The 25,550-nt window shown below is 42.1% G+C and overlaps 2 protein-coding genes across 7 annotated transcripts in view; one reads left to right on the top strand and one right to left on the bottom strand.

Annotated features, from left to right (window-relative positions):
* RABEP1 (rabaptin, RAB GTPase binding effector protein 1) overlaps positions 1-12,610 on the top strand; it is a 119,905-nt gene extending 107,295 nt beyond the window's left edge. For 4 of the 5 annotated variants that reach the window (XM_064271630.1, XM_064271631.1, XM_023556333.2 and 1 more), the window contains 5 exons: positions 1,270-1,459; positions 1,998-2,053; positions 5,084-5,182; positions 6,230-6,346; positions 7,324-12,610. In XM_064271630.1, the coding sequence (XP_064127700.1) occupies positions 1,270-1,459; positions 1,998-2,053; positions 5,084-5,182; positions 6,230-6,346; positions 7,324-7,425 (564 nt within the window). In that variant the 3' untranslated portion in view covers positions 7,426-12,610. The remainder of the gene's footprint in view (positions 1-1,269; positions 1,460-1,997; positions 2,054-5,083; positions 5,183-6,229; positions 6,347-7,323) is intronic. The other variant, XR_010318439.1, reaches the window with a different exon arrangement.
* NUP88 (nucleoporin 88) overlaps positions 10,180-25,550 on the bottom strand; it is a 59,141-nt gene continuing 43,770 nt past the window's right edge. The window contains exons 9-17 of one of the 2 annotated variants that reach the window (XR_010318440.1): positions 18,295-18,385; positions 14,527-14,628; positions 12,452-12,610; positions 11,991-12,113; positions 11,799-11,864; positions 11,576-11,656; positions 11,155-11,281; positions 10,797-10,992; positions 10,180-10,457 (exon numbers count right to left, since the gene is read on the bottom strand). Coding sequence is in view for 1 of the 2 variants with exons in the window: in XM_003416867.4 (XP_003416915.1) it covers positions 10,394-10,457; positions 10,874-10,992; positions 11,155-11,281; positions 11,576-11,656; positions 11,799-11,864; positions 11,991-12,113; positions 12,452-12,610; positions 14,527-14,628; positions 18,295-18,385 (932 nt within the window). In the remaining variant the exon portion in view is untranslated. The remainder of the gene's footprint in view (positions 10,458-10,796; positions 10,993-11,154; positions 11,282-11,575; positions 11,657-11,798; positions 11,865-11,990; positions 12,114-12,451; positions 12,611-14,526; positions 14,629-18,294; positions 18,386-25,550) is intronic. The other variant, XM_003416867.4, reaches the window with a different exon arrangement.

The raw sequence follows: 25,550 nt of genomic DNA, 5'->3' as shown, positions 1-25,550 counted from the left end.
AATATAGGCAAAAATAAGATTTCTTAGAGCAATTTTTAAAACAGAATAGAAAAATGTTATTTGTAAGTTCCTTTTGTCCCCTTAAATTATAATTGTTAACAACTATAAAAAGCTTAAATATTACAGAAATGTATAATTTCGTAAGTAAGAGTTTTCCCTTATCCTGTCCTGCAGAGCCAGCCTCTACAATCTGAGCCTTGTTCTTCTTTCCCATATACATACTAATATTACTGTTATTTTTATTCATTTTCAAAGGGTTGGTTGCTTGCCATTAGCTCTCGCTCTTCCCGTCACTCCCCTCATTTGTGGCCTCAGCTTGGTTACTGGCACTCTACTGGGACAGCCCTTTCTCCTTTCTGAACTGTTGTCTTCTCTCATCAGAGAGAAGGTATTGGGCCCTGTCTACTTTTGCTATGGCTTAAAATCACTGGACTTCCACCTTCCACCTCAGTTAAATTTTTCTGTTTTGTCAGGAAAGATTCCTCTCTTCTTTGTTTTCTAGAGACTTTTATTTATTCATAGATTTATACAAGATACTCTTAAGAATCCTTGAAGGATGGAAATCAGTCTAGCCTGTAAGCCTTGATTCTTAACAAATCCTATAAAAATTTTCTTTTTTAAACAACTCTTCTTTTCTGTTCTTTATTTACATTGGTAGTTATTTAACAGTCCCAGTTTTTACTTTAGAGTTGCTTTAGGATGTAATTGGATGGATTTTTAAAAAATAGATATAACTAAAATTTAGGGGAAAAACAGAATAAGATTTAAATTGAATTTATTGTAGAAAAACAGCTAATCACCTTAGAAAGCCCTTCTTTGCCATAATGTGGCCTAACATAGCACTTTGCTTGTGGTAGATATTCAGTAAGGGTTTGAATGAATGGATGAATGGTTAAGTAAATAAATTTTATCCTCTTAGAGTTCATACTTGCCTCAAATTTCAGTCTTTCTGTTCCTCACTCCTTGAACTCCCCCAAATTTTCGACAGAGAAGTTATTCATAGTGAGTCCCACATTACAAGACACTTAACATTTTGATTTTTCTGCTAGGAAAATAGACAACACACATTTCTGGCTTGAAATGCCTTGCTTCTGTAGCACACTGAATGTTAGCATGACTGACGGCACCTGCCACTGGAAGCCCAAATGAATTGACTTCAAAGTCTTAATTTTGAAACCATTTAAAACAAGATTTGAAATTCTCATTGCAAAAAATCTTTAGCTTCCTTTATCTTCAAAAACCCACTAACCATTTGTTTTCTGAATCCAGGCGCTCCGGGAGTTGGTATTAAAATACCGTGAGAACATTGTTAACGTGAGGACAGCAGCAGACCACGTGGAAGAAAAGCTGAAGGCTGAAATACTTTTCCTAAAAGAGCAGATTCAAGCAGAACAGTGTTTAAAAGAAAACCTTGAAGAAACTCTGCAGTTAGAAATAGAAAACTGCAAGGAGGAAATAGGTGAAGAAAAAAGTGATACACTTGTGAATTGCAGACACTAATAGAAGAATTTTTTTCCATTATAAAAAGTAATACATAGGCATGAAATATGGAAAACAGAAAAGTACAGAAAAGAATTAAAGTAGGGATTCAGTTCATTTTTTTAGACATTCTGATAGATCTAGCAAATGGCTGTTAAAAAAAAAAAAAAGCAATAAAAAACAACCCCCCCTAAAAACATTGTATTTTTAGCAGGCCCGACTGGCAGTTGCTGGTAGGAAACGCAGTACTTGAACCCAGACCTTTGGGGAACATGCTTAGGTGGGTGGTGGTGTCCTTGCAAACTGACGTGTTAACAGACTCCTGAGACTGTCTTTTCCCCCAGGAGTTGATGTGGGTCCTTAGAAGTGGTTTATGACGTAGCACTTCTGTGGGCTCTGCCTTTACCCGAGCGTGATGATGATACTGATTGGGGCTAATTTTGAAGAAAGAATTTTAATACAAAATATAAATGAATGCTAATACTTCTCCCTCTCTCTCTTTTTTTTTCTCCTTCTAGCTTCCATTTCTAGCCTAAAAGCGGAGTTAGAAAGAGTAAAAGTAGAAAAAGGACAGGTGAGTTTCATGAGTTTCAAATCAATTCTGTGAGCAACCAGTCATTGTTCATTGAATCCTACTGTGCTAGACACAAGGCATGAAAATTAAGATGTGGTCCTTGCCTTCGAGGAACTTAACATCTAGCATACATCACACTTAAGTGAACAGTTACAGTGGGATAAGGCCGTAGTGATGATAGGGACCAGTGCATTCCCTTACGGTCTGCGGTGTCAGCCCCGTGTTAACTGGAGGAGGAACAGGGTCATTGAGGATGTGGCTGCAGCCTTGAGTTTTTGGTGTGGAGGGAAGACGCGTAAGGCATGGTCATGACAGGAGGTGCTCAAAGCTACAGTAGAAATAGGTACAAAAGCCTTTACAAACGAGACGATGCTCTCTAGTTGGCCTAGGGTCCTCATAGACAACATCAGCACCTAGATGATCCATTCAGCTGCCTGGCCCCATTGTTCCTCGACTCAGTGGCCTTCACTTCCACTCTGCCCTTCTTCCTGCTCTTTGTCATACCTTGCCCCACCTCTGACATCTCGCTCCAGCTTCACATTCCCTGACACAGTCTTCTATCTTAACTCTTAATCCCTCAGGCCCATCTGTCTTGAGTGCCTCATTCAGACTTGTAATTCTTCAAACATTTCCTTTTTTCCTGGTTTTTACAGCTTGAGTGCCTCATTCAGACTTTTAATTCTTCGAAACATTTCCTTTTTTCCTGGTTTTTACAGCTTCATGGGTGTGTGTTCTTTCCTTCTAACTGCATCTTACATGGCCTGCCTCTTCTACCAGTCTCCCACCAACTCCCCTGAGACCTTGTCCTTCTGTTGCCCTCACTTGACTCTTGTCCAGCCCTGGATTATTACTCTGCTGCCCACCTTCTCTGCCTTGAGCACTGATGCTGCCAGAATTGGTAGCACTGTGTGCTCATGCTGTCACACGGGCCCCAAAGCTCCTCAGCCAGCCTTTCACTTGTCCTTGGTCGGCCCTCTTGTGTTCTTTCCAGTGGCTATTTTAGACAGTAACCACTCACCTCACACCCTCACTCTCAGTAGCTGCTGACCTCGCATCCTCAGAGAAAATAGGCCATCAGGCAGGACCACCTTCTGCTCCTGGCTCAGTTACGTGTTCACTTTTTATTCCTGGCCTTCTCTCTTTTCTTGTTTTTCAGAGAAAATGATGACCTGTTCTGACCAATGTGTATTCTTGCACACGTGCCTTCCCTGAATCCCTTCCATCTTTCCCAGGCATCCTCTTAGTCATCCCCTCTCAGTCCTGGCTCTTGAACTTCTGCCTCTTTATCGGTCTTTTTCCAATGTGCATAAACATGCTCAGGTGGCTCCCATTGAGAGGAAGGAAGTTTCTCTTGGGATGTACTGTTTCTCAAGCTACCAGCCTTTCTTCCCTTCACAGCCAAGGTTCTTGAAAAAGTAATCTCCACTGCTTGGCCTCCTGGTGACTCCACAGCCCACTGCAATCTGGCTTCTGCCTTCACTATGCTATTGAGATTTCAGAGGCAGAAGTTATCCATGTTCTAAATGTGCCCCATCCTTTCTACTCTCACTGCCACTCTTTGGGGTTCAGGGTTAAATTTATCCACTTCTGATCCATCTTCATGTTGATACTAAGGTGATCTTTAAATATTACAAAGCTGATTATGGCACAGTCTGATTAAAACTCCCTAGTGGTTCCCCATATGTACAGGGTGAAGTCCATAATGGCACAGCAGCAGCTCTCCTGCCTCACCACTGCGTCTCCAGCCTCCACCCCCAGGTCCCTCAGCACTGTGTGCCGTGGGCAAGCAGGACTCGCTGTTCCCTGACTGCGTTTCCATGCATGTTGTCCACTTCTTCTCTTTGGACTATCTTTCTCCAACTCCTCACGCTTGCCGCCTGTTTTTCTCTGTAAAACTTTCCATCTTTTAAGAGTAAATGTCATCTTTTCTAGGAAGCCGTTCTTCATTTTTCAGGCAGAATTAAATGTGTCTTCCTCTATGCTGATAAAATTATTCCTATGTCTTTCCTGATTTCTCCACTCTCAAGCCTTGGAACATAGTTGCTGTTGTTGTCAAGTGCCATCAAGTCAGTTCCAACTCATAGCAACCCTGTGTACAACAGAACGGAACACTCCCTGGTCCTGCGCCATTCTCACAATCATCGTTATGCTTGAGCCCATTGTTGCAGCCACTGTGTCAATCCATCTCGTGAAGGGTCTTCCTCTTTTTCGCAGACCCTCTACTTTACCAAGCATGATGTCCTTCTCCAGGGACTGGTCCTTTCTGATAACATGTCCAAAGTGTAGGAGACAAAGTCTTGCCATCCTTGCTTCTAAGGAGCATTGTGGTTGTACTTTTCCAAGACAGATTTGTTCGTTCTTCTGGCAGTCCGTGGTATCTGCAATATTCTTTGCCAACACCATAATTCAAAGGCGTTAAATTCTTCTTCAGTCTTCCTTATTCATTGTCCAGCTTTCGCATGCATATAAGGCAACTGAAAACACCCTGGCTTGGGTCAGGCGCACCTTAGTCTTCAAGGTGACGTCTTTCCTTTTTAACAATTTAAAGAGGTCTTTTGCAGCAGATTTGCCCAGTGCAGTGTGTCATTTGATTTCCTGACTGCTGCTTCCATTGGTGCTGATTATAAATCCAAGTAAAATGAAATCCTTGACAACTTTCATCTTTTCTCCATTTATCATGATGTTGCTTATTGGTCCAGTTGTGAGAGTGTTTTTTTTAATGTTGAGGTGTAATCCATACTGAAGGCTGTAGTCTTTGATCTTTGTCAGTAAGTGCTTCAAGTCCTCTTCACTTTCAGCAAGTGAAGTGAACGTAGTAGGTGTTGAATAAATGTCTATTCAAAGAGTAGATCTTGGAGAATGAACAGGGGCTCCACAGAGATTAAGGAACAGAAGAGATTTCAAGCACAGCAAAGGTCAGGAAGGACCTGAAGAGTTGGGCATGCTTTTCTAGGCCACAACCTTCTCTAGGCAGCGTGCTGGGGCCTTGGGGGGATTTCTGTGAGTTTCAGCTCTTGTTTAATTTCACAGTTGGAGTCCACCTTAAGAGAGAAGTCTCAACAGCTTGAGAGCCTTCAGGAGATGAAAAACACTTTGGAAGAACAGTTAAAGAAAGAGACTGCTGCTAAGGTGATATGTTGGTCGTTTTATAAAAAAGCAGCACCGGGAATGCAGGGTCACCACCTATCCCGTCAGTCAGCAAGGTGGAAGATTCACTGTTCTAGAAGCGGGGAAGTTTAGGGTCTTCTCAACGATTCCTCTCACTAGCTGTGTGAATGTGAGCAAGCCTCTTAGCATACCTAGATCTTGGTTTCCTTCTCTACAACACGGATCTTGGTTTCTTGCCCCTTCGGTGCCACCTTCTGAAAATTTTCAGAAAGAAAATTAACTGAATTTATCTTGTAGAGTTGGGTCAATCTGCAGAACTGGAGGACTGTCATGGGCCTTACTGGCTTTAGATAGTGGCTAATAGGGCCATTGAACCCAGCTTGAGTACTTCCCAGAGGTAGAAGCACTGCTTTGAAAATGTCACCCCGTTTAACCATGTACCAAATCATAAGATCACTAAACCAAACTTCCTCCCTAAAATTGATTAGTCCATTTCGAATAAAAGTATGGGTGGCTCAGTGTGGGGGAGGTTTCTGAGAAACAGCCTTAGTGAGCTGAGTGGTCAGACCTTCCAGTGGGGAGACTGTAGGTGCAGCTCAGCAGCCGCTTGGCTCCCACACCTGCCTGCTGAAGCGATCCTCCGGAAGGAAGGTCAGACAGCTGAGGCTGCCTGGTGCATGTTCCCTGAGAATTCTCCTGGCAGATGTTTGACTGTTGTGTCAGAGGAAATCCCTGAAGTTTCTCTCCCGGCTGCTGTGACAGCCACTGATTTAGCAGTTAGCTGCACTGTGGTGATCACTCACCGTCACCAGGCTGCAGAGGGTGTGCAGCACTCGAATCCATCCTCCTCTTCTGGCTTCCACACCAGCTCATTTTAGGAGTTAGAGCAAGGAGCTTAGCCAGCTTGAACTGTTGCCCTACAGCTAAAGGGAGACTGAAAGGATATAGGAACATGGTGGATTACCTGCTTTGCTCCTCTCTAGTATAGGAAACTACACATTTCTAAATTTCTTAAATAATTCTGACCTCTTAAATAATCAATCTTCTTTCCAAATTTGGATCTTTTAGGTCACCACTGAACAGCTGATGTTTGAGGAGAAGAATAAAGCTCAGAGGCTGCAGACAGAATTAGATGTCAGTGAGCAAGTCCAGAGAGACTTCGTAAAGCTTTCCCAGACACTTCAGGTAAGGCATCTGGAGAACCACTACACAGAGCACCAGGGCACTTTTGGGGACCCTGCTACCCAGAAGCTTGCCAGTCCCTGGCTCAACCACTGACAATAGCTAGAGGTTTGGAAGTTGTAGCTGCCCCTGCTCCCACCCCAAATACCGGCCTAGTCAGCAAGCCAGAAACCAGGTACATACTTTAGACTCATCTCTTTGCCTTTGTGCCCGGCCACTTCTGACTTTTTAAGGGTATAAATTCCTTGGCATACCATGTAACTCTTCCCAACAGGCCTGTCCCTACATTTTGTGCTTCTTGCAGCCTTATATTTTATATTCTAATATTTTTGAACTGCTTGTGGTTCCTTGCCCACAGCATGGTGTTCCCTCTCGTAAGCATCCCTGTCTCTTCCCCTTCTTATTCCTGTCATTCTAGATGCCTCTCTAGGTCCCCAAGCAGGACTAAAGTGCCCTCCCTCCCCTTGCCATGCTTCCTCGGTGCTCTGTGAACGCCTACAGTGACATTTGGCATACCTTGCTAATACTCCTTGTAAGCCTGTTCTTCCCTATCGAATCGTGGGATCTTAGCGGTCAGAGATCAGCTGTCTTCACCCCCATAATCCCAGCACCTTACATTGGATCCATTACACTTGGGAATTGGTTTTTGAATTGTTCTTGCTGCCTCCCTTCTTTGGAGTTCCCTGGTAAGTTAATCTGCTTCACTGCAGCTAAACCAATCAAAAAACCCAAAACCAAACCCACTGCTGTCAAATTGATTGTGACTCATAGCGACCCTATCTATAGGAGCGAGGAGAACTGCCCCATAGTTTCCAAGGAAAGCCTGGTTGGATTCAAAACTGCCCACCTTTTGGTGAGCAGCCATAGCTCTTAACCACTGTGCCACCAGGGTTTCCTTGTTTTGTATTTTATCAGGAGAGAGTTCAGAAGACCTAGGCAGGAGCCAGCTGCATTTATCTCACCGTATTCTTCCTCTTCAGGTGCAGTTAGAGAGGATCCGGCAGGCAGACTCCCTGGAGAGAATCCGGGCAATTCTAAACGATACCAAACTGACAGACATTAACCAGCTCCCTGAGACATGACCCGTGATGGCCGGACGCTAGCCTGCAGTTTGGGTTTTTAACTCATTTAGAGCAACATTAATTATTATTTAACTCTTAACTGAAGAAACGTCACAACAAAAGAAGACTGAAGAAATGCTTATTTCTGGTGGGAGAAGACTGCAGCAGGGGAATGGCAAACAGCCCAGGAGATTGGCAGTGAAGACCTTCCAGATGGGAACACTGACAAGACTCTGGGCTCGATTCCAGGGGTGTAGGATCTGACGATGGTGATGGCAAAGTGCTGTTTCCTTGCCTGCTTTATCCGACATAGATTCCTGGAACACATTTCTCAATCCTAAAACGACATCCAAATAGCTTTTGGAATTTTGTTCACAAATACTGGGAGAGAGATTTTTTTTCTGTTAGTCTAGTGCTCATCAGTAACAGTATACAGAGGTGTAGATGCTGTATGAATATTTTATATTAAAATATGAAGTGTGAGAGCAGACCATTGGCTAGTGACTGTATTTCCTAGCTCAGCGCTCTCCCTACCCCCAACCATTTTAATTTGCATTGGAGGACCTTAAATGCTACTGAAACTTGCTGGAGGACTAGTCGGTGGCAAGCAAAACCAACTCAAGAACTGAATGAATTCTGAGAATTTGACAGCTTGGCCCTTGCTATATGTATTGGGAGTTGAGGTTAAAGGAAAAGCACAAGAGACTCTCTGGCAGCACTCTTTCTGCACACCTGGATGATCTTCACGGGCCCACAGGTACCGGGGTAACGCTGAACCACGCCACCCGCCCTGAAAACTGTTTCGTTTTAGTTATTGGATCAGTGGAAAAAATATTAATAAAACAAGCTATGTCTGACAAGTATACATTTATAAATCCGCTGCTTATTTTCAGCTTGGATCAACGGGCTTGAGTACTGTTTGTTTCGAAAGTGTCAAATAGAAAATGGTGATAACTAGGTTTGACAGATAACCTACCTTCTGTTTTCTCTTATCATTTAGACTTGGAGTGTAAGTCACAACGCTTATGGGTAAAGCTGGATTTTGGAAAAGCCAGGTTAGTATGTTCATCCGTTTGGGAATCTGCTTTGTCATTTCTTCCAGAGGTTAAATTTCTTTCCTATGTGAAGAAAGCCCCAGTAGAACAGGCTGTTGTTGCCATAGCTTGATGAGGTGTCGCAGAAGGCACAAGGAGTGGATTCGTGTTTATTGTTTACCTGCTGCAGTACTGTCCCCAGGATTAGCTGGGGGGAGGCTACACTGTTTAACTGTACAGATGGCTCAAAAGTATAATTGTTTTCAAAGATTTTTTGTGACTGGTCTCACCTAAGAAACAGCAGGGTACTTGAAGGAGCCTTATTGGAATTAAGCTGGCTAAATAGATCATTTGGTTCATTTAAAGCCATCAACTTACAGCTTCAAGTGAATTGTCTTTGTTATAAATGAAGTTACTATGGAATTACCCTGAAGTCTTTACTTCTGTCTTCCATAGGACAAGTGATAAAGACCACGTACCTCACCCCTTGGGTTATCGTTATAGTCTTGCATTCATGATTATGAACTTAAAAGTAAATACTAATTATGGAAACAGTGCTATAAGCTTGCCATGTATGGAACATTAATTGGTTTAAAGTCCCTGTGTATAAAGCAATATTTGGTTTAGATAAAGGAAACATACCTCCTCATTGAGTTCCAGGAAATTTTATTAATCCCCAAATCCAATCCATTTAAATTATGTAAGTTTTAAGACTAGTCCCTCAACTGACCTCTGTCTCTAGCTCCCAGGACCCAGACACCTTGCAGGTGTTTTTCTCCAGAAGACAGCCCTGGGGCAATCATCACTACGGGGGAATGTCAGTGACCACCACCGTGGAGATACAGACTGTTAGAACCCACTCTGTTGAGAAAAATGTCCTAGAAAAACCCAAACTGAGACTAGGTTTCGCTTAACAATTTGTTTCTGGTATGAAACAAACTATTGTGTCACCATCCTGGTAGGAAACGGTTTTTTAAACTGGGCTTTGTGCATAATAGGAAACTGATTAGAAAGTAGGACTTGGCCTTTCTTGTCTAAAGATCAGATGGGTTTCATGAGCGTCCTGTGCTTGTATGCGATCTGTACACACGTGTCCTCACGCATGTCTAACCTGATTTACCTCTTACCTGTAACCTACCTTACCGTGTGGCTTTAAATTGGCAGCCACTCAACCGTTTCCAGGCAGGTAACGTATTACCTTTCAGAATTCACGTTGGCAGGTATGAAACGGTGACCCAAAGCTAACTGAGGATGAAACCACCTCCTGTGTACCAAGCTATTTATGTTTCTTTCTTCTTTGAGGTCCTAAATGTGCACCTCCTAACCCCTCAGTAACAAGTACTGGGACACAGAGCACAGCCAAACTCAGCTCTGAAAGGTAAACTGCCTGCTGTGGAAGTGAGCCTGCAGTAGTGGCCTTGTGATTGTGGATCTTGAGCTCTGCTCTGCAGATTTCAGGTGTAACCATTGTTAACTGTACTGAAGGTGTGTCCTTAAGAAGATAAAGTGTTCAAATTAAAAAAGCTGCTGCCTCGTATACCGTGTGGCCTTTTTCTTTGACTCCCAGGGCTTTGTCCCTTTTCAGAGTCTTATTTCTGGTGATGCTGCTTTAAAACACAGCTCAAATCTGTCACTTTGTTCTTGTTCAAATATGAAGAAAACTCACCAGGGTTCCTGGAAATCTGGCAGCGTGTAACTCAAAGTCTGTGTCTCAGGTTTTTTAAAAAATAAGCCAAGACCCTTGCCAAGTATAATCATAGACTTGAAGTGTATCACACATCCAGTTTTAAAATACATTTATTCAGTAATCGTTTATAAAAAAATCATGAATGACCACACCATCGTTCGCTTACAGTGCTTCTTTATAAGTTAGATAATGCTACATGTTTGTTTTACAGTATGGGTTTATGCCTCCAGTTGCGTTCACTGCAGTTGGGACTCTGTTCCTGGTGGTGTCAGAAGTTCACGTGATTTCGGATATCATTGATCTGCTTCACCATCTCCCTTATGTGTTCACCCCTGTAAAATCACGAAGTCACTGACTATTGGGAATGTAGTTAGTGAATAAACCATTTGTATGGAGTCTTAAGAATGTAAACTTGTAATGCTGAAATCTCTTAGAAGTGTTTTGCTTCAGTAACTGAAGCACTCAGGCTAAAGGCTGAAGTAGTGGTGCAACTGCTGGAAGTACTTGGGAACATATTCACTGAGGAATGCTGTCAGACCACACACCAGGTCCTGGGACAGGAGAGTCACCAGCTTGATTACTTCCACCATGCGCACTTCTTAAATCCCTATCCTAAGGCTCCTGTCCCAGTAATTACTTGACGTCCAAATGCCAAGACTCAAGTTTCTTACCTGGAAGAGGGGTTAACTTCGGCATGCTGCAAGGAAGAGCTGTTTGGAAGGACAGCTATTTGGAGGTGTGTACTTACTCCTCCTTCAGGACGGACTGAATGCACTTCCGCTGGTAGGCACTGAGAGTAATGGTGGGTTTTTGAGGACTCGGTACCTTTTCCATCTTCCGCTGTTGATACTCTTTTTTCATAGTCACCTTAAGTATCAAGCGGAACACAGATATTCTGGCTATGGTTGGCCATAAATTTTCATAGTGTCTATCTCAGTCTGTTCTTTTTACATTTTATAACGTTCTCTTCTATACAACAAGCTAGTTTAAAAAAAGCCCCCAATTTAGCCACTCTGTAGCCATTCCTACCTGTCTGATGGCACTGCCCAAATGCCGAAGTTGATCAGGAATCAGCTGTAATTCTTTCTTCATGTCTCTCTCACTATCAGAGAGAACTGGGAGCTGAGAGTGAAAACTGTGCAGCACTTTTTTCATCCTTCAGAAAAAGGTAAGCAAACATACCAGCGTTTAAGATCTCTGCCAGGAGTGGGAACCCAAACAAAGCTCCTCATTCATGAATCTGGTGTCCGTGGAGGCCCCCAGAGGATGGTTTGAGGGAAGCATCCCTGCCTTCCCTAACGTATTCCTCAAAGGGGAGAAGTAGGTAGTCACATTCTATAAGCATCTGAACACCTGCTAGAGCCCCGTTTTTCTTGTCAGTACCAGAGGACTTAACACGTAACATCGTTAGGACCCGAGTAGGAAACTGATCGTCCTGCCACTCACTGACCTGTTCATGATGTCTTCTTGTTTCTCCTTAGCTTCCTCATACTTGTCAGCTAAGCGCTCAGCCATTTCCCGTAGGCTTTTTCTAAAAACATAAAAAGCCAGACTCTTAAGGTCCACCTTGATGTTCATCAAAGCCACAGACTTAGCTTATAGCATCTTAGGGTGAAAGAACAGTTCTGGTCTTACTGAACTACTGTTGTGTTCTCCCAAGTTTTGGTACTTACCTTTCCTCTTGACAATAATTGAGATCTTCTAGTTGTTTCTTTTTTTGGTCACACAATAATTTGACCCTTCAAGAACAAGAAAGAAACGAAGTTTAATCAGAAACCAGATTTAGGCCGTTACACGGTGTCAGCTACTGGCCAGGAAATAATGGTACGTGAAAAAAGGCCACTGCTTTCTAAAGGACATCCTACCTCCGCTGAATCTCCTCCTTTGCCAGGTCCTGTTTAAGGATGTACCGTTCCCTGAACACCTGTGTGGCTCTGCTAATAAGCTGAAGACACTCTTCAGGAGGGGCCGTATCCTTTTCAGATGACCTTTAAAAAAAAAAAAAAGGTTCTACTATGACTTTCCTTAGCCCAGTGAAACAACTGAGAACAGACTAAAATCATGGCTGCCCCTTTCTTTCTTTTTAACACTTCCTGTTTATCATTCTCAGGTGCTACTTCTCTCCCTCTAGTCATCAGTTGATTAAATACGCCCTGTTTTTCCTCTATCCATGAGTCGGAGCAGACTCGAGGGCAGTTAACAGCTTTTCTTCCAGCTCCACATGGTAAAAATATGAAATCAAACAGCTGAGGCCGGAAAGGATAACAGTAATTATGAAAACAGAAAGGAACCAGTTCTTAAACCCTATATGCCCTCGAACCCATACTTCAAAAATGCCGGGTTGGCAACGCTACGTTGCAAAATGCTTCTAATGTGCTTCTCAAACGAATCCGGAGTTTCCACCAGAATACGGAGAGGAGACTCTGCCACTTCCACGTCGTCTCGGGTACAGAGCAGGGAGGGAGAAGCCGGATGGACTGTGCATCTGCAAAATAAAGTCATAAATACATACGTGAAATAACGGAGCCTGCTGTGGGCTTACTACAGGGACGCATGAGCCACACCACTTCCGCCAGAGGTCTGTGGTTAGGGGCGACTGCAAGGTGTCACCTCTGCAGACCGTACGACAACGCAGGTTTTCTGCTTGGAGAGGTCACCTTGGGGAGCTCTACCCCTTCCTACCAGTGCTGTGCTTTGTGAAAGTACTTTGGACTCTCTCACTTCAAATTCTTTTTGAAAAGATCAAGATAGCATAAAAATAAAATTCATCCTGGACTCTTTTTGCAAAGGATTTGAGAGCCAGTTTATAAGCCAGAGACACAAACATAAAAAAAAAAATCACTCATTTCTTGGATACAGTTTAGATTTGATCAATATTCAGCCAAATTACCACTGTATATAACATTTGGCTTTACATAACTTGATTTCTAAAAATTAGATGCACTCAAGTACAAATATCCACAAACACAGTTTTAGAAAGAGCTTGAAAAATACTGCAAACCTTAACAATACGGTAAAGTGGCTTACTTTTGAAGGCAACAATGCAAATTTGGGTGTTTGCTAAACAGTAACGGAGTTGGCAGAAATATGATTGGAAGGTATCTGATTAACGCTTATGCTAGTCACCCCCCGCCCCCGGGACTCTTGTTTTTATTCTGAAGTAACCTAGTGTGGCTGAATCTTACTTTACTAAAGTTATGTAAGTTTTTAAAAAATACGCTCAGGCAAAAAGGCGATTTTTTTTTTTATTCAGTGATTTTATCACTTTTGTTTAATCTTGCTAGAGTTTTCAGTCTCTTTTAGTATTAAAAAACCTCAAATTTGACATCTGTTTTACCTTCCAAATAATGTAACTTGTTAATCTTCAAAGAACATGGAAGGTCTTCTAAGGACAGTGAACTAATGCCATTATTTTGAATTTACGTAGTGTCTAGAAGCACATGCTTTGAATCAACACCAAGAGACTGGCGGGGGCTAGTATTCAACACTCAGTGGCTGTTGTTTTTGGAACTCCTATTCCTGTATTTGGAGCCCTGGTGGCGCAGGGGTTAAGAGCTTGGTTGCTAAGCAAAAGGTCAACAGTTTGAACCCACCAGGCGCTCCCTGGAAACCCTAGGGGCAGTTCTACTTTGTCCTATAGGGTTGCTGTGAGTCAGAATCAACTCAATGGCAACGGGTTTGTTTTTTTTTATAAAACTCAAAAAACAACCTTCCAGGGCTACTGAAAAAGAAAAACATTCATTATAGTGCAATATTTGTGTTCCCTAAGAGGAACAAAGAGTAGGCACTCACAACTGCTATATACCACCTTTCTTCCAAAGAGTTTACACATTCTATTAAGTCCCTCCGAGGCTGGCAGAGACGGAGAAATTAAGAGTATGAGTGTGGGCTCTGGAGTCAAAAAGACCTGAATTTGAATCCAGCTTTACTATTCGTTACCGGTGACTTCAGGCCTTTACTTCACCTCTCTAGGCCTGTTTTCTGTAAGGGGGATGTTGACAGTACCTTCCTTACAGGAGCGTTCTGGTGATTACAGGAGGCAATGCAGGTAAATGGTTTAGTTCTAAGTCTGGCACGTAATAAGAGCTTGATAACCATTAAATCCAATTCATATTAATAATGCAGTTTGGTCCTTATTTTTAATATTCCTTTCTACACTTTGAAGCAAAGCTCTTGGCTCTCACCTAGTTGAAGGAGATGCCAGAAATCATGCCTAGAATAAAACCTTCTAGAGATGGCAGGGGCAATAGAAATAGCCACTCTTCCAACCCTCAAGTCAGAAGCCAAAGCATAAACCATGGGTATAGCTTCAAGGTGGTTACTGAGGACATTTTCCCAGCTTAGAATTACTTCCCTGCAAAATTAATGAGAGCCGTGTGGGAAATACAAAACGGGACGTACAATAAAGGTCTTACGAGGCATTCGTAGGTGCTGGTGATGCAGACCATCGTGGGCCCCAGGATGTCAGGGACGATCCAGAATCCTCGAATTGGAGCCGGCTGCCTGGGAAAACACAGCCACAGTTATGTCACAGAGCAGCAAATGTAATGGAACCAAGAGCAAAGGCATGACTCAGGCTCATGGCCATCTCAAGTCCAGGCTAATAGTTACCTGGGACATGCCATCTACTTGTGCAGTAACCTCAAAGGTGGTGACCTGGAAACCTGTAATACAGCCCTTATCAGTTTGAACCAAGCTGTCACTTTACAGTCTGGCAGCCATTTGATTTATAGTCACTCAGGACCCAGAGCCTGACAGTGCTCCCTGTACCCTTGGCACTCAGCAACTCGTGCGTAACCTCCAGCTGTCTCTGTAGGCCTAGCATGGTGCCAAACAGATTAATTGCTCAGAAACTGTTGACTGAACAGAACTTTAGAGCAGCTCATATTAAAAATTCAATGAAGCCCAACATCTATGACCTAAGACTTTATCTAGTGTGCACAGCACACATGTGTCTCTCAATCTCACGTCTTACTTCAGTAAAGAAACTGAAATCCGAGGACCTCTCTGTGAGCGGCCATCTAAGACACATCTACTGGTCCCATCCCGGCTGGAGCAAAGGAAAATGAAGAAGACAAAAGACAGAAGGGAAAGATTAATAAATGGGTCACAACCACGACAACCTCCACCAGATTGAGCTCAGAAAAACTAGATGGTGCCCAGTTACCACCATTGACTGCTCCAGCAGGGATCACAATAGAGGGTCCTGGACACAGCAGGAGAAAAATGTAGAACAAAAATTCAAATTCTCACACGCACGCATGTGCGCACACATATACACACAAAGACCAGGCCTGCTGATCTGACAGAGACTGGAGAAACCCCAAGAGTACAGCCCTGGACACCCTTTTAACTCAGTACTGAAGTCACTCCTGAAGTTCACCCTTCAACCAAAGACTAAACAGGTCTGCAGGGCCACCAATAACACACGTGAAGAATGTGCATCATACTCCAATCATGCACACAAGTCTAATGGGCATGCCAGCCCCAAAGCAAAGACGGGAAGGCAGGAAGGGACAGAAGAACTGGATGAATGGATACAGGAAACTCGAGGTGAAGGGGAGATGTGGACAGACCATGGGACTGGCAACCAACGTCACAGAACAATTCGTGTATTAACTGTTTAATAAGAAACGAATCTGCTCTGTAAACTTTCACCTAAAGCGCACACACACACAAAAAAACCCTGAGACCCTCAGCTGGGGACCCTGTCAACATGCTATGTGCATCCCTGTCATCCTATCCCACCAGGCCACACGGCACACTGCTGCCGATGGTCTTTAGATGCCATCTCCTCTCACCTCTTCGGAGGATTGCTCAACTCTGCACCTTCCAAATCTCCCCTCCTGCCTATCTCCCCTCAGCTTACAAACCACCTCTTCTGAGGATTGCTCAACTCTGCACCTTCAGAATCTCGCCTCCTGCCTATCTCCCCTCAGCTTACAAACCAGCTCTTCTGAGGATTGCTCGACTCTGCACCTTCAAAATCTCCCCTACTGCCTATCTCCCCTCAGCTTACAAACCAGCTCAAGTCTCCTCCATCTGAAACACTCCCACTGTGACTTCAAGCTCCCTTCATCCTATTCTCCGTTCCTCCTTCCCTCAGAACCAGCAGTCTGTAACACTCTGTTTCCTTCCTCATCTCCCACTCTTTTTTTCTTTTCTAAGGGAGGGGAATCTGGGAAGTTTTTAAAATTTTACCCTTTGAGTGTGAAAGCTACATGTAGAAGACCATTTTTATGCACTGCATAACCATGACCTAGGCCAGGAGGCAGAGCCCTGCAGCAGCCTAAGGCCTCCCGTGTGACCACCCCTCATCACCACCTCTCACCCCACAGAAGTAACCACTATTCTGATACTCACTTCCTTGCTTTGCTCTATAGTTTCCTTACCTAGGTATTCATTCCTAAGCAGTACTATTTAATTTTAGCTGTTTTTTGAAATTTATATAAATGGGATTTTATTACATATTTTCCCCATTCACTTTCCAACCTGCTACAGTTGGCTATCCTCTCCTGCCCCTAATACCGTGTTCCCTGCGGTCTTCAGTGAAGCCTTTAGAACACCAATCTAAGGTCTGTGCTGTCCCTCACTGGACCGCTGTGCTTATGTGATGCTGCTGCCCACCGCCTCCTCCTTGAAACACTCTCCCTTGTGTCGTGGACTGAATTGTGTGCCCCCAAAAGATGTGTATCGATTTGGCTATGCCACGGTTCCACGTACTGTGATTGTCCACCATTTTGTCACCTGATGTGATTTTCTTATATGTTGTAAATCCTACCTCTATGATGTTATGAGGTGAGATTAGTGGCAATTATGTTAATAAAGCAGGACTAATTCTACAAGATGAGACTGTGTCTTAAGCCAACCCCTTCTGAGATATAAAAGAGAGAAGCGAGTAGAGAGACATGGGGACTTTATATCACCAAGAAACAAGAGCCAAGAGAAGAGTGCGTCCTTTGGACGTGGGGTCCCTGTACTGAGAAGCTCCTCGACCAGAGAAGGTTGAGGACAAGGACATTACCCCAGAGCTGACAGAGACAGAAAGCCGTCCTCTGGAGGTGACACCCTGAATTTGGACTTGTAGCTTACCAGAATGTGAGAGAACAGATTTCTCTTTGTTAAAGCCATCCACTTGTGGTATTTCTGTTATAGCAGCACTAGATGACTAAGACACCTGACATTCCTGACATTATTTCCTCTGAGTTCTTCTCCTGTCGCTGTGGCAGCCCATTCTCAAGTGTCCTTCTTGGGCTAGGCTGCGTTTCCTACACTCACTGCTTATAACTAAACACTGCTCATGACTCTTCTCCAGTCTCCTCTACTCGTTCTACACCCCTTCCTGGGTAAACTTCACCAGAGTCGCGGCTCCAATGCTGACATTCCCACGGCCACATCATCCCTAGCCCAGACCACTCCAAGCTTCAGACTTACATATCCAACACCTCTTAGGCACCTCCACTTGGATATCCTATAGGAACATAAAACTCCAGATGTCCCCAGTTAACCCATCTCTCTCCTCCCAAATTCACTCTTTCCCCCATGTCCCCATTTCTCTGAAGGGTACCACAACTACCAAGTTACCCATGTAGAAACCTGGGAGTCATTCTCAATACCTCCCACCTTTTACTCTGTTCATCAAATACTTACTGAATATCTGTTAGGCACTCTGCAAGATGCTGAGCATATAGACACGAGGCAATCAGTGTACAGAATGAAGCAAACAGACATGGTCTCTACCCTCATGAAATGTATACACTCTGGTAGTGGTGACAGACACTAAACAAACATAAATCATAATATGTGCTACAAAGAAAAAGAACAACAGAAGAAACCTAATTTAGACTGGGGAATCAAGGGAGCCATCTCTGAAGAAGTGACATTAAGATCAGAAAGAAGAGTAAGAGTTAGCCAGGTGAAGACCGCAAGCTGGGGTTGGAGCTGGGGGATACCTTCCAGACCGAGGAAATAGTATGTGGAGAGGCCCTGAAACATGAAAGAGCTTTTGATGAACATTTAACAAACTGATACTCGTATGGGTGAAGTATCATGTCTGCAACTTACTTTCAAATGATTCAGCAAGATCATTTGTGTACATGGGTGTAAAATATCTAAATTACTGAACTGAACAATTGTTACCTGTGTATATAAGGGCGAGAAAGTCCTTACCTGCATGGCAATGGCTTTGTACACAGGATGTGTTCTACAAAGCACTTCTGTTCTGTAGCAAGTTCCTGTAAACTGTCCTTATCTTCTTCATCTACAAAGGAATATAGTCTACAAATTAACTGATGCTTGGACAGAACTCTCCAAACTAAAACGCTGATATTATTTAAATGAAATTATGTTCTTGCCTCAGACCTTTGTTTCTCAACGAGTATGCCTTTCTGACACAGAAATCTCCTTTCCCCAAGGGTCTAGACCCCCCCACCTCTGTCCCAAGAAAGATTTTCCTTGGCCAGGTTTCTAAATGCAGAAATGGTTCAATGAGGGGAACAATTCCAGAAATCATTCCCTTCCATAGTCTCTTCTCACTCACATTATTATTAATTAATTATTGTGCTTTAAGTGAAAGTTTACAGATAAGTCAGTCTCTCATACAAAAAATTATACATACTATGTACCCCTAGCTGTTCGCCCCCTAATCAGACAGCACATTCCTCCTCTCCGCCCCGTATTCCCTGTGTCCATTCAGCCAGCTCCTGTCCCCCTGTGCCTTCTCATCTCGCCTCTAGACAGGCGCTGCCCACATAGTCTCATTAGACTACTTAAGAAGCTCACTCTTCACTAGTATCATTATCTACCTTATAAAAAATCTACCTTATAGTCCAGTCCAATCCCTGTCTGGAGAGTTGGCTTTGCGAATGGTTCCAATCTTGGGCTAACAAACGGTTCGGGGACCATGACCTTCAGGGTCCCTCTAGTCTCAGTCAGACCATTAGGCGTGGTTTTTTCACAAGAATTTGAGGTCTGCATCGCACTGCTCTCCTGCTCCATCAGAGATTCTCTTTTGTGTTCCCTATCAGGGCAGTCAATGGTGGTAGCCAGGCACCATCTAGTTCTTCTGGTCTCAGGCTGATGGAGTCTCTGGTTTATGTGGCCCTTTCTGTCTCTTGGGCTCATCTTTATCATTCACATTATTATTTTTTTAAGTAACAGCTTTTCTGGGATATAATTCACACACCAGACAATTCTTCTTAAAGTATACAATTCAATGGTTTTTAGTATACTAAAATAATTGTACAAACAACACACAACTTAGAATATTTTCATTTCCCCCAAAAGAAACCTTATACCCACTAGTAGCCCCTCCCCAAGTTCCCACCTACATCCTCAGACCTAAGCAACCACAAATCTACTTTCTGTCTCTGTGGATTTGCCTATTCTAGACACTTTGTATAAATGGAAATATACAATACATGATCTTTTGTGACTGGCTTCTTGCACTTAGCACATTTTCAAGGTTCATCCATGTTTGAGCATGTGTCAGTATTTCATTCCTTTTTATTGGTGAATAACATTCCATTGTATGGCTATACAACATTTTGTTCATTCATTCATTGGATGACAGACATCTGAACTGTTTCCATTTTTTGGCTATTATGAATAATGATGCTTTAAAAAGTTGTACGGACATATGTTTTCATTTTTCTTGATATAGCTAGGAGTGGGACTGCTGGGTCAAATAGGATCTTTATGTTTAACCATCTGAGGAACTGCCAAACTTTTCCAACGAGGCTGCACCATTTTACATTCCCATAAGCGCTGTGGAAACCTTGGTGGCGTAGTGGTTACGTGCTACAGCTGCTAACCAAAAGGTTGGCAGTTTGAATCCACCAGGCACTCCCTGGGAACTCTATGGGGTAGTTCTACTCTGTCCTATAGGGTCGCTATGAGTCCACTGCCTAATCCAGGTCATGAAGATTTACACCTAATTTTTTTTCCTAAAAGTTCTATAGTTTCAATTTTTATATTTAGGTTTTTGATCCATTCTGAGTTAACATTTTTATATGGTGTCAGATAGGAGGAGTCAAACAGCATTCTTTTCTCATGTGGATATCCAGTTGTTCTACCATCATTTGTTGAAAAAACTATTCTTTACCCATCAAACTGTCTTGGCACTCTGGTCAAAAATCAATTGACTATAAATGTAAAGGTTTATTTCTGGACTCTCAATTCTACTTCACTCACCTATATAACTATCAGCAGGTCAATACCATAGTCTTGATGACCACAGCTTTGTGACAAGTTAACTTGAAAAAGTGTGAGTCCTCCAACTTTGTTCTTCTTTCTCAAGATTGTTTAGGTTATTTTGGGTCACCTCTATTTCCGTATGAATTTGAGAATCAGCTTGTCAGACTGCAAAGAAGCTAGATGGAATTTTGATAGGGAGTGCATTGATTAAATCTGTAGGTCAATCTGGGGAGTACTGCCATCTTAACAATATTAAGTCTTCTGATCCATGAACATGGGGTATTTTTCATTCATTTACATCTTTATTTCTTTCAACAATGTTTTACAGTTTTCAGAATATGTTTTATGTTACTTTATTAAATTTGTTTGTAAGTATTTTATTCTTTTTGATGCTACTGTAAATGGAACTGTTTTCCTAGTTGATACTTTAATGATTTGAGACTTTGGGGGATGTTGGGATGGGGTCAATGTATGTTGCACGTGGGTTGAACGCGGATCTTCAGGGGATAGAGGGTTGAATGTGATGGGCAGAAAAATGCACCCTCCCTAACGACAAGGTTATAGATGGAATTAAAGTTGCTAATCAGCTGACTTTACAATGGAAAGGTATTTTAGATTATCTAGGTGGGCCCAATGTAATCACAAAGTTCCGTAAAAGTGAAAGAGGGAAGCAAAAGAAAAAGTCAGAATGATGCATTGTGAGAAGGACTCAACTTGACCCCTATTGCTGGTGTTGAAGATGGAGGAAGGGGGAGGTAAGTGAAAGAATGTAAGCAGCTCTAGAAACAGGAAAAAACAAGGAAACAGATTCTCCCAGAAAGGAACACTGCCTCGCTGCCATCATTTTTTTTTTTTTTTTAAATAATATTTTACGGTGTTTTTGGTGAAGGTTTACAAAGCAGTCTAGGTCCCACTCAACAATTTCTACACAAGTTGTTCAGTGGCATTGGTTATATTCTTCACAATGCACAAGCATTCTCATTATTTCTGTTCAGGTTGTTCCATTTCCATTAATCTAGTTTCCCTCAAAGTAACTGTTGACTGTTTGGTCTCACACACGTGAGTTTTTAAAGAAGCTCTCTACTTAATGGTGATAACTCATTTTTTTTTTTTATTAACTTTTATTGAGCTTCAAGTGAACATTTACAAATCAAGTCCGTCTGTCACATAAGTTTACATACATCTTACTCCGTACTCCCACTTGCTCTCCCCCTAATGAGTCAGCCCTTCCAGTCTCTCCTTTCGTGACAATTTTGCCAGCTTCCCACTCTCTCTCTCCTCCCATCCCCTCTCCAGACAGGAGATGCCAACACAGTCTCAAGTGTCCACCTGATACAAGTAGCTCACTCTTCGTCAGCATCTCTCTCCTACCCACTGTCCAATCCCTTCCATGTCTGATGAGTTGTATTCAGGAATGGTTCCTGTCCTGGGCCAACAGAAGGTTTGGGGACCATGACCGCTGGGATTCCTCTAGTCTCAGTCAGACCATTAAGTTTGGTCTTTTTGTGAGAATTTGGGGTCTGCATCCCACTGATCTCCTGCTCCCTCAGGGGTTCTCTGTTGTGCTCCCTGCCAGGGCAGTCATCGATTGTGGCCGGGCACCAACTAGTTCTTCTGGTCTCAGGATGATGTACGTCTCTGGTTCATGTGGCCCTTTCTGTCTCTTGGGCTCTTAGTTGTCCTGTGACCTTGGTGTTCTTCATTCTCCTTTGATCCAGGTGGGTTGAGACCAATTGATGCATCATAGATGGCCGCTTGTTAGCATTTAAGACCCCAGATGCCACATTTCAAAGTGGGATGCAGAATGTTTTCATAATAGAATTATTTTCACAATTGACTTAGAAGTCCCCTTAAACCATGGTCCCCAAACCCCCGCCCTTGCTCCGCTGACCTTTGAAGCATTCATTTTATCCCGGAAACTTCTTTGCTTTTGGTCCAGTCCAATTGAGCTGACCTTCCATGTATTGAGTGTTGTACTTCCCTTCACCTAAAGCAGTTCTTATCTACTAATTAATCAATAAAAAACCCTCTCCCTCCCTCCCTCCCTCCCCTCCTCGTAACCACAAAAGTATGTGTTCTTCTCAGTTTATACTATTTCTCAAGATCTTATAATAGTGGTCTTATACAATATTTGTCCTTTTGCCTCTGACTCATTTCACTCAGCATAATGCCTTCCAGGTTCCTCCATGTTACGAAATGCTTCACAGATTCGTCACTGTTCTTTATCGATGCGTAGTATTCCATTGTGTGAATATACCACAATTTATTTACCCATTCATCCGCTGATGGACACCTCGGTTGCTTCCAGCTTTTTGCTATTGTAAACAGAGCTGCAATAAACATGTGTGTGCATATATCTGTTTGTGTGAAGGCTATTGTTTCTCTAGGGTATATTCTGAGGAGTGGGATTTCTGGGTTGTATGGTAGTTCTATCTCTAACTGTTTAAGATAACGCCAGATAGATTTCCAAAGTGGTTATACCATTTGACATTCCCACCAGCAGTGTATAAGAGTTCCAATCTCTCCGCAGCCTCTCCAACATTTATTATTTTGTGTTTTTTGGATTAATGCCAGCCTTGTTGGAGTGAGATGGAATCTCATCATAGTTTTAATTTGCATTTCTCTAATGGCTAATGATCGGAAGCATTTTCTCATGTATCTGTTAGCTGCCTGAATATCTTCTTTAGTGAAGTGTGTGTTCATATCCTTTGCCCACTTCTTGATTGGGTTGTTTGTCTTTTTGTGGTTGAGTTTTGATAGAATCATGTAGATTTTAGAGATCAGGCGCTGGTCGGAGATGTCATAGCTGAAAATTCTTTCCCAGTCTGTAGGTGGTCTTTTTACTCTTTTGGTGAAGTCTTTAGATGAGCATAGGTGTTTGATTTTTAGGAGCTCCCAGTTATCGGGTTTCTCTTCGTCATTTTTGGTAATGTTTTGTATTCTGTTTATGCCTTGTATTAGGGCTCCTAACATTGTCCCTATTTTTTCTTCCATGATCTTTATCGTTTTAGTCTTTATGTTTAGGTCTTTAATCCACTTGGAGTTAGTTTTTATGCATGGTGTGAGGTATGGGTCCTGTTTCATTCTTTTGCAAATGGATATCCAGTTATGCCAGCACCATTTGTTAAAAAGACTATCATTTCCCCAATTAACTGACACTGCTCCTTTGTCAAATATCAGCTGCTCATATGTGGATGGATTTATATCTGAGTTCTCAATTCTGTTCCATTGGTCTATGTGCCTGTTGTTGTACCAGTACCAGGCTGTTTTGACTACTGTGGCTGTATAATAGCTTCTGAAATCAGGTAGAGTGAGGCCTCCCACTTTCTTCTTCTTTTTCAGTAATGCTTTGCTTATCCGAGGCTTCTTTCCCTTCCATATGAAATTGGTGATTTGTTTTTCTATCACCTTAAAAAATGACATAGGAATTTGGATCGGAAGTGCGTTATATGTATAGATGGCCTTTGGTAGAATAGACATTTTTACTATGTTAAGTCTTCGTATCCATGAGCAAGGTATGTTTTTCCACTTAAGTATGTCCTTTTGAATTTCTTGTAGTAGAGCTTTGTAGTTTTCTTTGTATAGGTTTTTTACATCCTTGGTAAGATTTATTCCTAAGTATTTTATCTTCTTGGGGGCTACTGTGAATGGTATTGATTTGGTTATTTCCTCTTCGATGTTTTTTTCGTTGATGTAGACGAATCCAAGTGATTTTTGTATGTTTATTTTATAACCTGAGACTCTGCCAAACTCTTCTATTAGTTTCAGTAGTTTTCTGGAGGATTCCTTAGGGTTTTCTGTGTATAAGATCATGTCATCTGCAAATAGAGATAATTTTACTTTCTCCTTGCCAATCCGGATGCCTTTTATTTCTTTGTCTAGCCTAATTGCCCTGGCTAGGACTTCTAGCACGATGTTGAATAAGAACAGTGATAAAGGGCATCCTTGTCTGGTTCCTGTTCTCAAGGGAAATGCTTTCAGGTTCTCTCCATTTAGAGTGATATTGGCTGTTGGCTTTGCATAGATGCCCTTTATTATGTTGAGGAATTTTCCTTCAATTCCTATTTTGGTGAGAGTTTTTATCATAAATGGGTGTTGGACTTCGTCAAATGCCGTTTCTGCATCAATTGATAAGATCATGTGGTTTTTGTCTTTTGTTTTATTTATGTGATGGATTACATTAATGGTTTTTCTGAAATTAAACCAGCCTTACATACCTGGTATAAATCCCACTTGATCGTGGTGAATTATTTTTTTGATATGTTGTTGAATTCTATTGGCTAGAATTTTGTTGAGGATTTTTGCATCTATGTTCCTGAGGGATATAGGTCTGTAATTTTCTTTTTTTGTAATGTCTTTACCTGGTTTTGGTATCAGGGAGATGGTGGCTTCATAGAATGAGTTGGGTAGTATTCCGTCTTGTTCTATGCTTTGAAATACCTTCAGTAGTAGTGGTGTTAACTCTTCTCTGAAAGTTTGGTACAACTCTGCAGTGAAGCCGTCCGGGCCAGGGCTTTTTTTTGTTGGGAGTTTTTTGATTACCGTTTCAATCTCTTTTTTTGTTATGGGTCTATTTAGTTGTTCTACTTCTGAATGTGTTAGTTTAGGTAGGTAGTGTTTTTCCAGGAATTCATCCATTTCTTCTAGGTTTGCAAATTTGTTAGAGTGCAATTTTTCTTAATAATCTGATATGATTCTTTTAATTTCAGTTGGTTCTGTTGTGATGTGGCCCTTCTCGTTTCTTATTCGGGTTATTTGTTTCCTTTCCTGTTTTTCTTTAGTCAGTCTAGCCAATGGTTTATCAATTTTGTTAATTTTTTCAAGGAACCTGCTTTTGGCTTTGTTAGTTCTTTCAATTGTTTTTCTGTTCTCTAATTCATTTAGTTCAGCTCTAATTTTTATTATTTGTTTTCTTCTGGTGCCTGATGGATTCTTTTGTTGCTCACTTTCTATTTGTTCAAATTGTAGGGACAGTTCACTGATTTGGGCTCTTTCTTCTTTTTGTATGTGTGCATTTATCGATATAAATTGACCTCTGAGCACTGCTTTTGCTGTGTCCCAGAGGTTTTGATAGGAAGTATTTTCATTCTCGTTGCATTCTATGAATTTCCTTATTCCCTCCTTGATGTCTTCTATAACCCAGTCTTTTTTCAGGAGGGTATTGTTCAGTTTCCAAGTATTTGATTTCGTTTCCCTAGTTTTTCTGTTATTGATTTCTAGTGTTATTGCCT

Source organism: Loxodonta africana, chromosome 18, assembly GCF_030014295.1.
Source record: "Loxodonta africana isolate mLoxAfr1 chromosome 18, mLoxAfr1.hap2, whole genome shotgun sequence".
NCBI classification, from domain to species: domain Eukaryota; kingdom Metazoa; phylum Chordata; class Mammalia; order Proboscidea; family Elephantidae; genus Loxodonta; species Loxodonta africana.
Note: the sequence above shows the minus strand (reverse complement) of the source record. Positions and strands in the feature narration are given on the sequence as shown.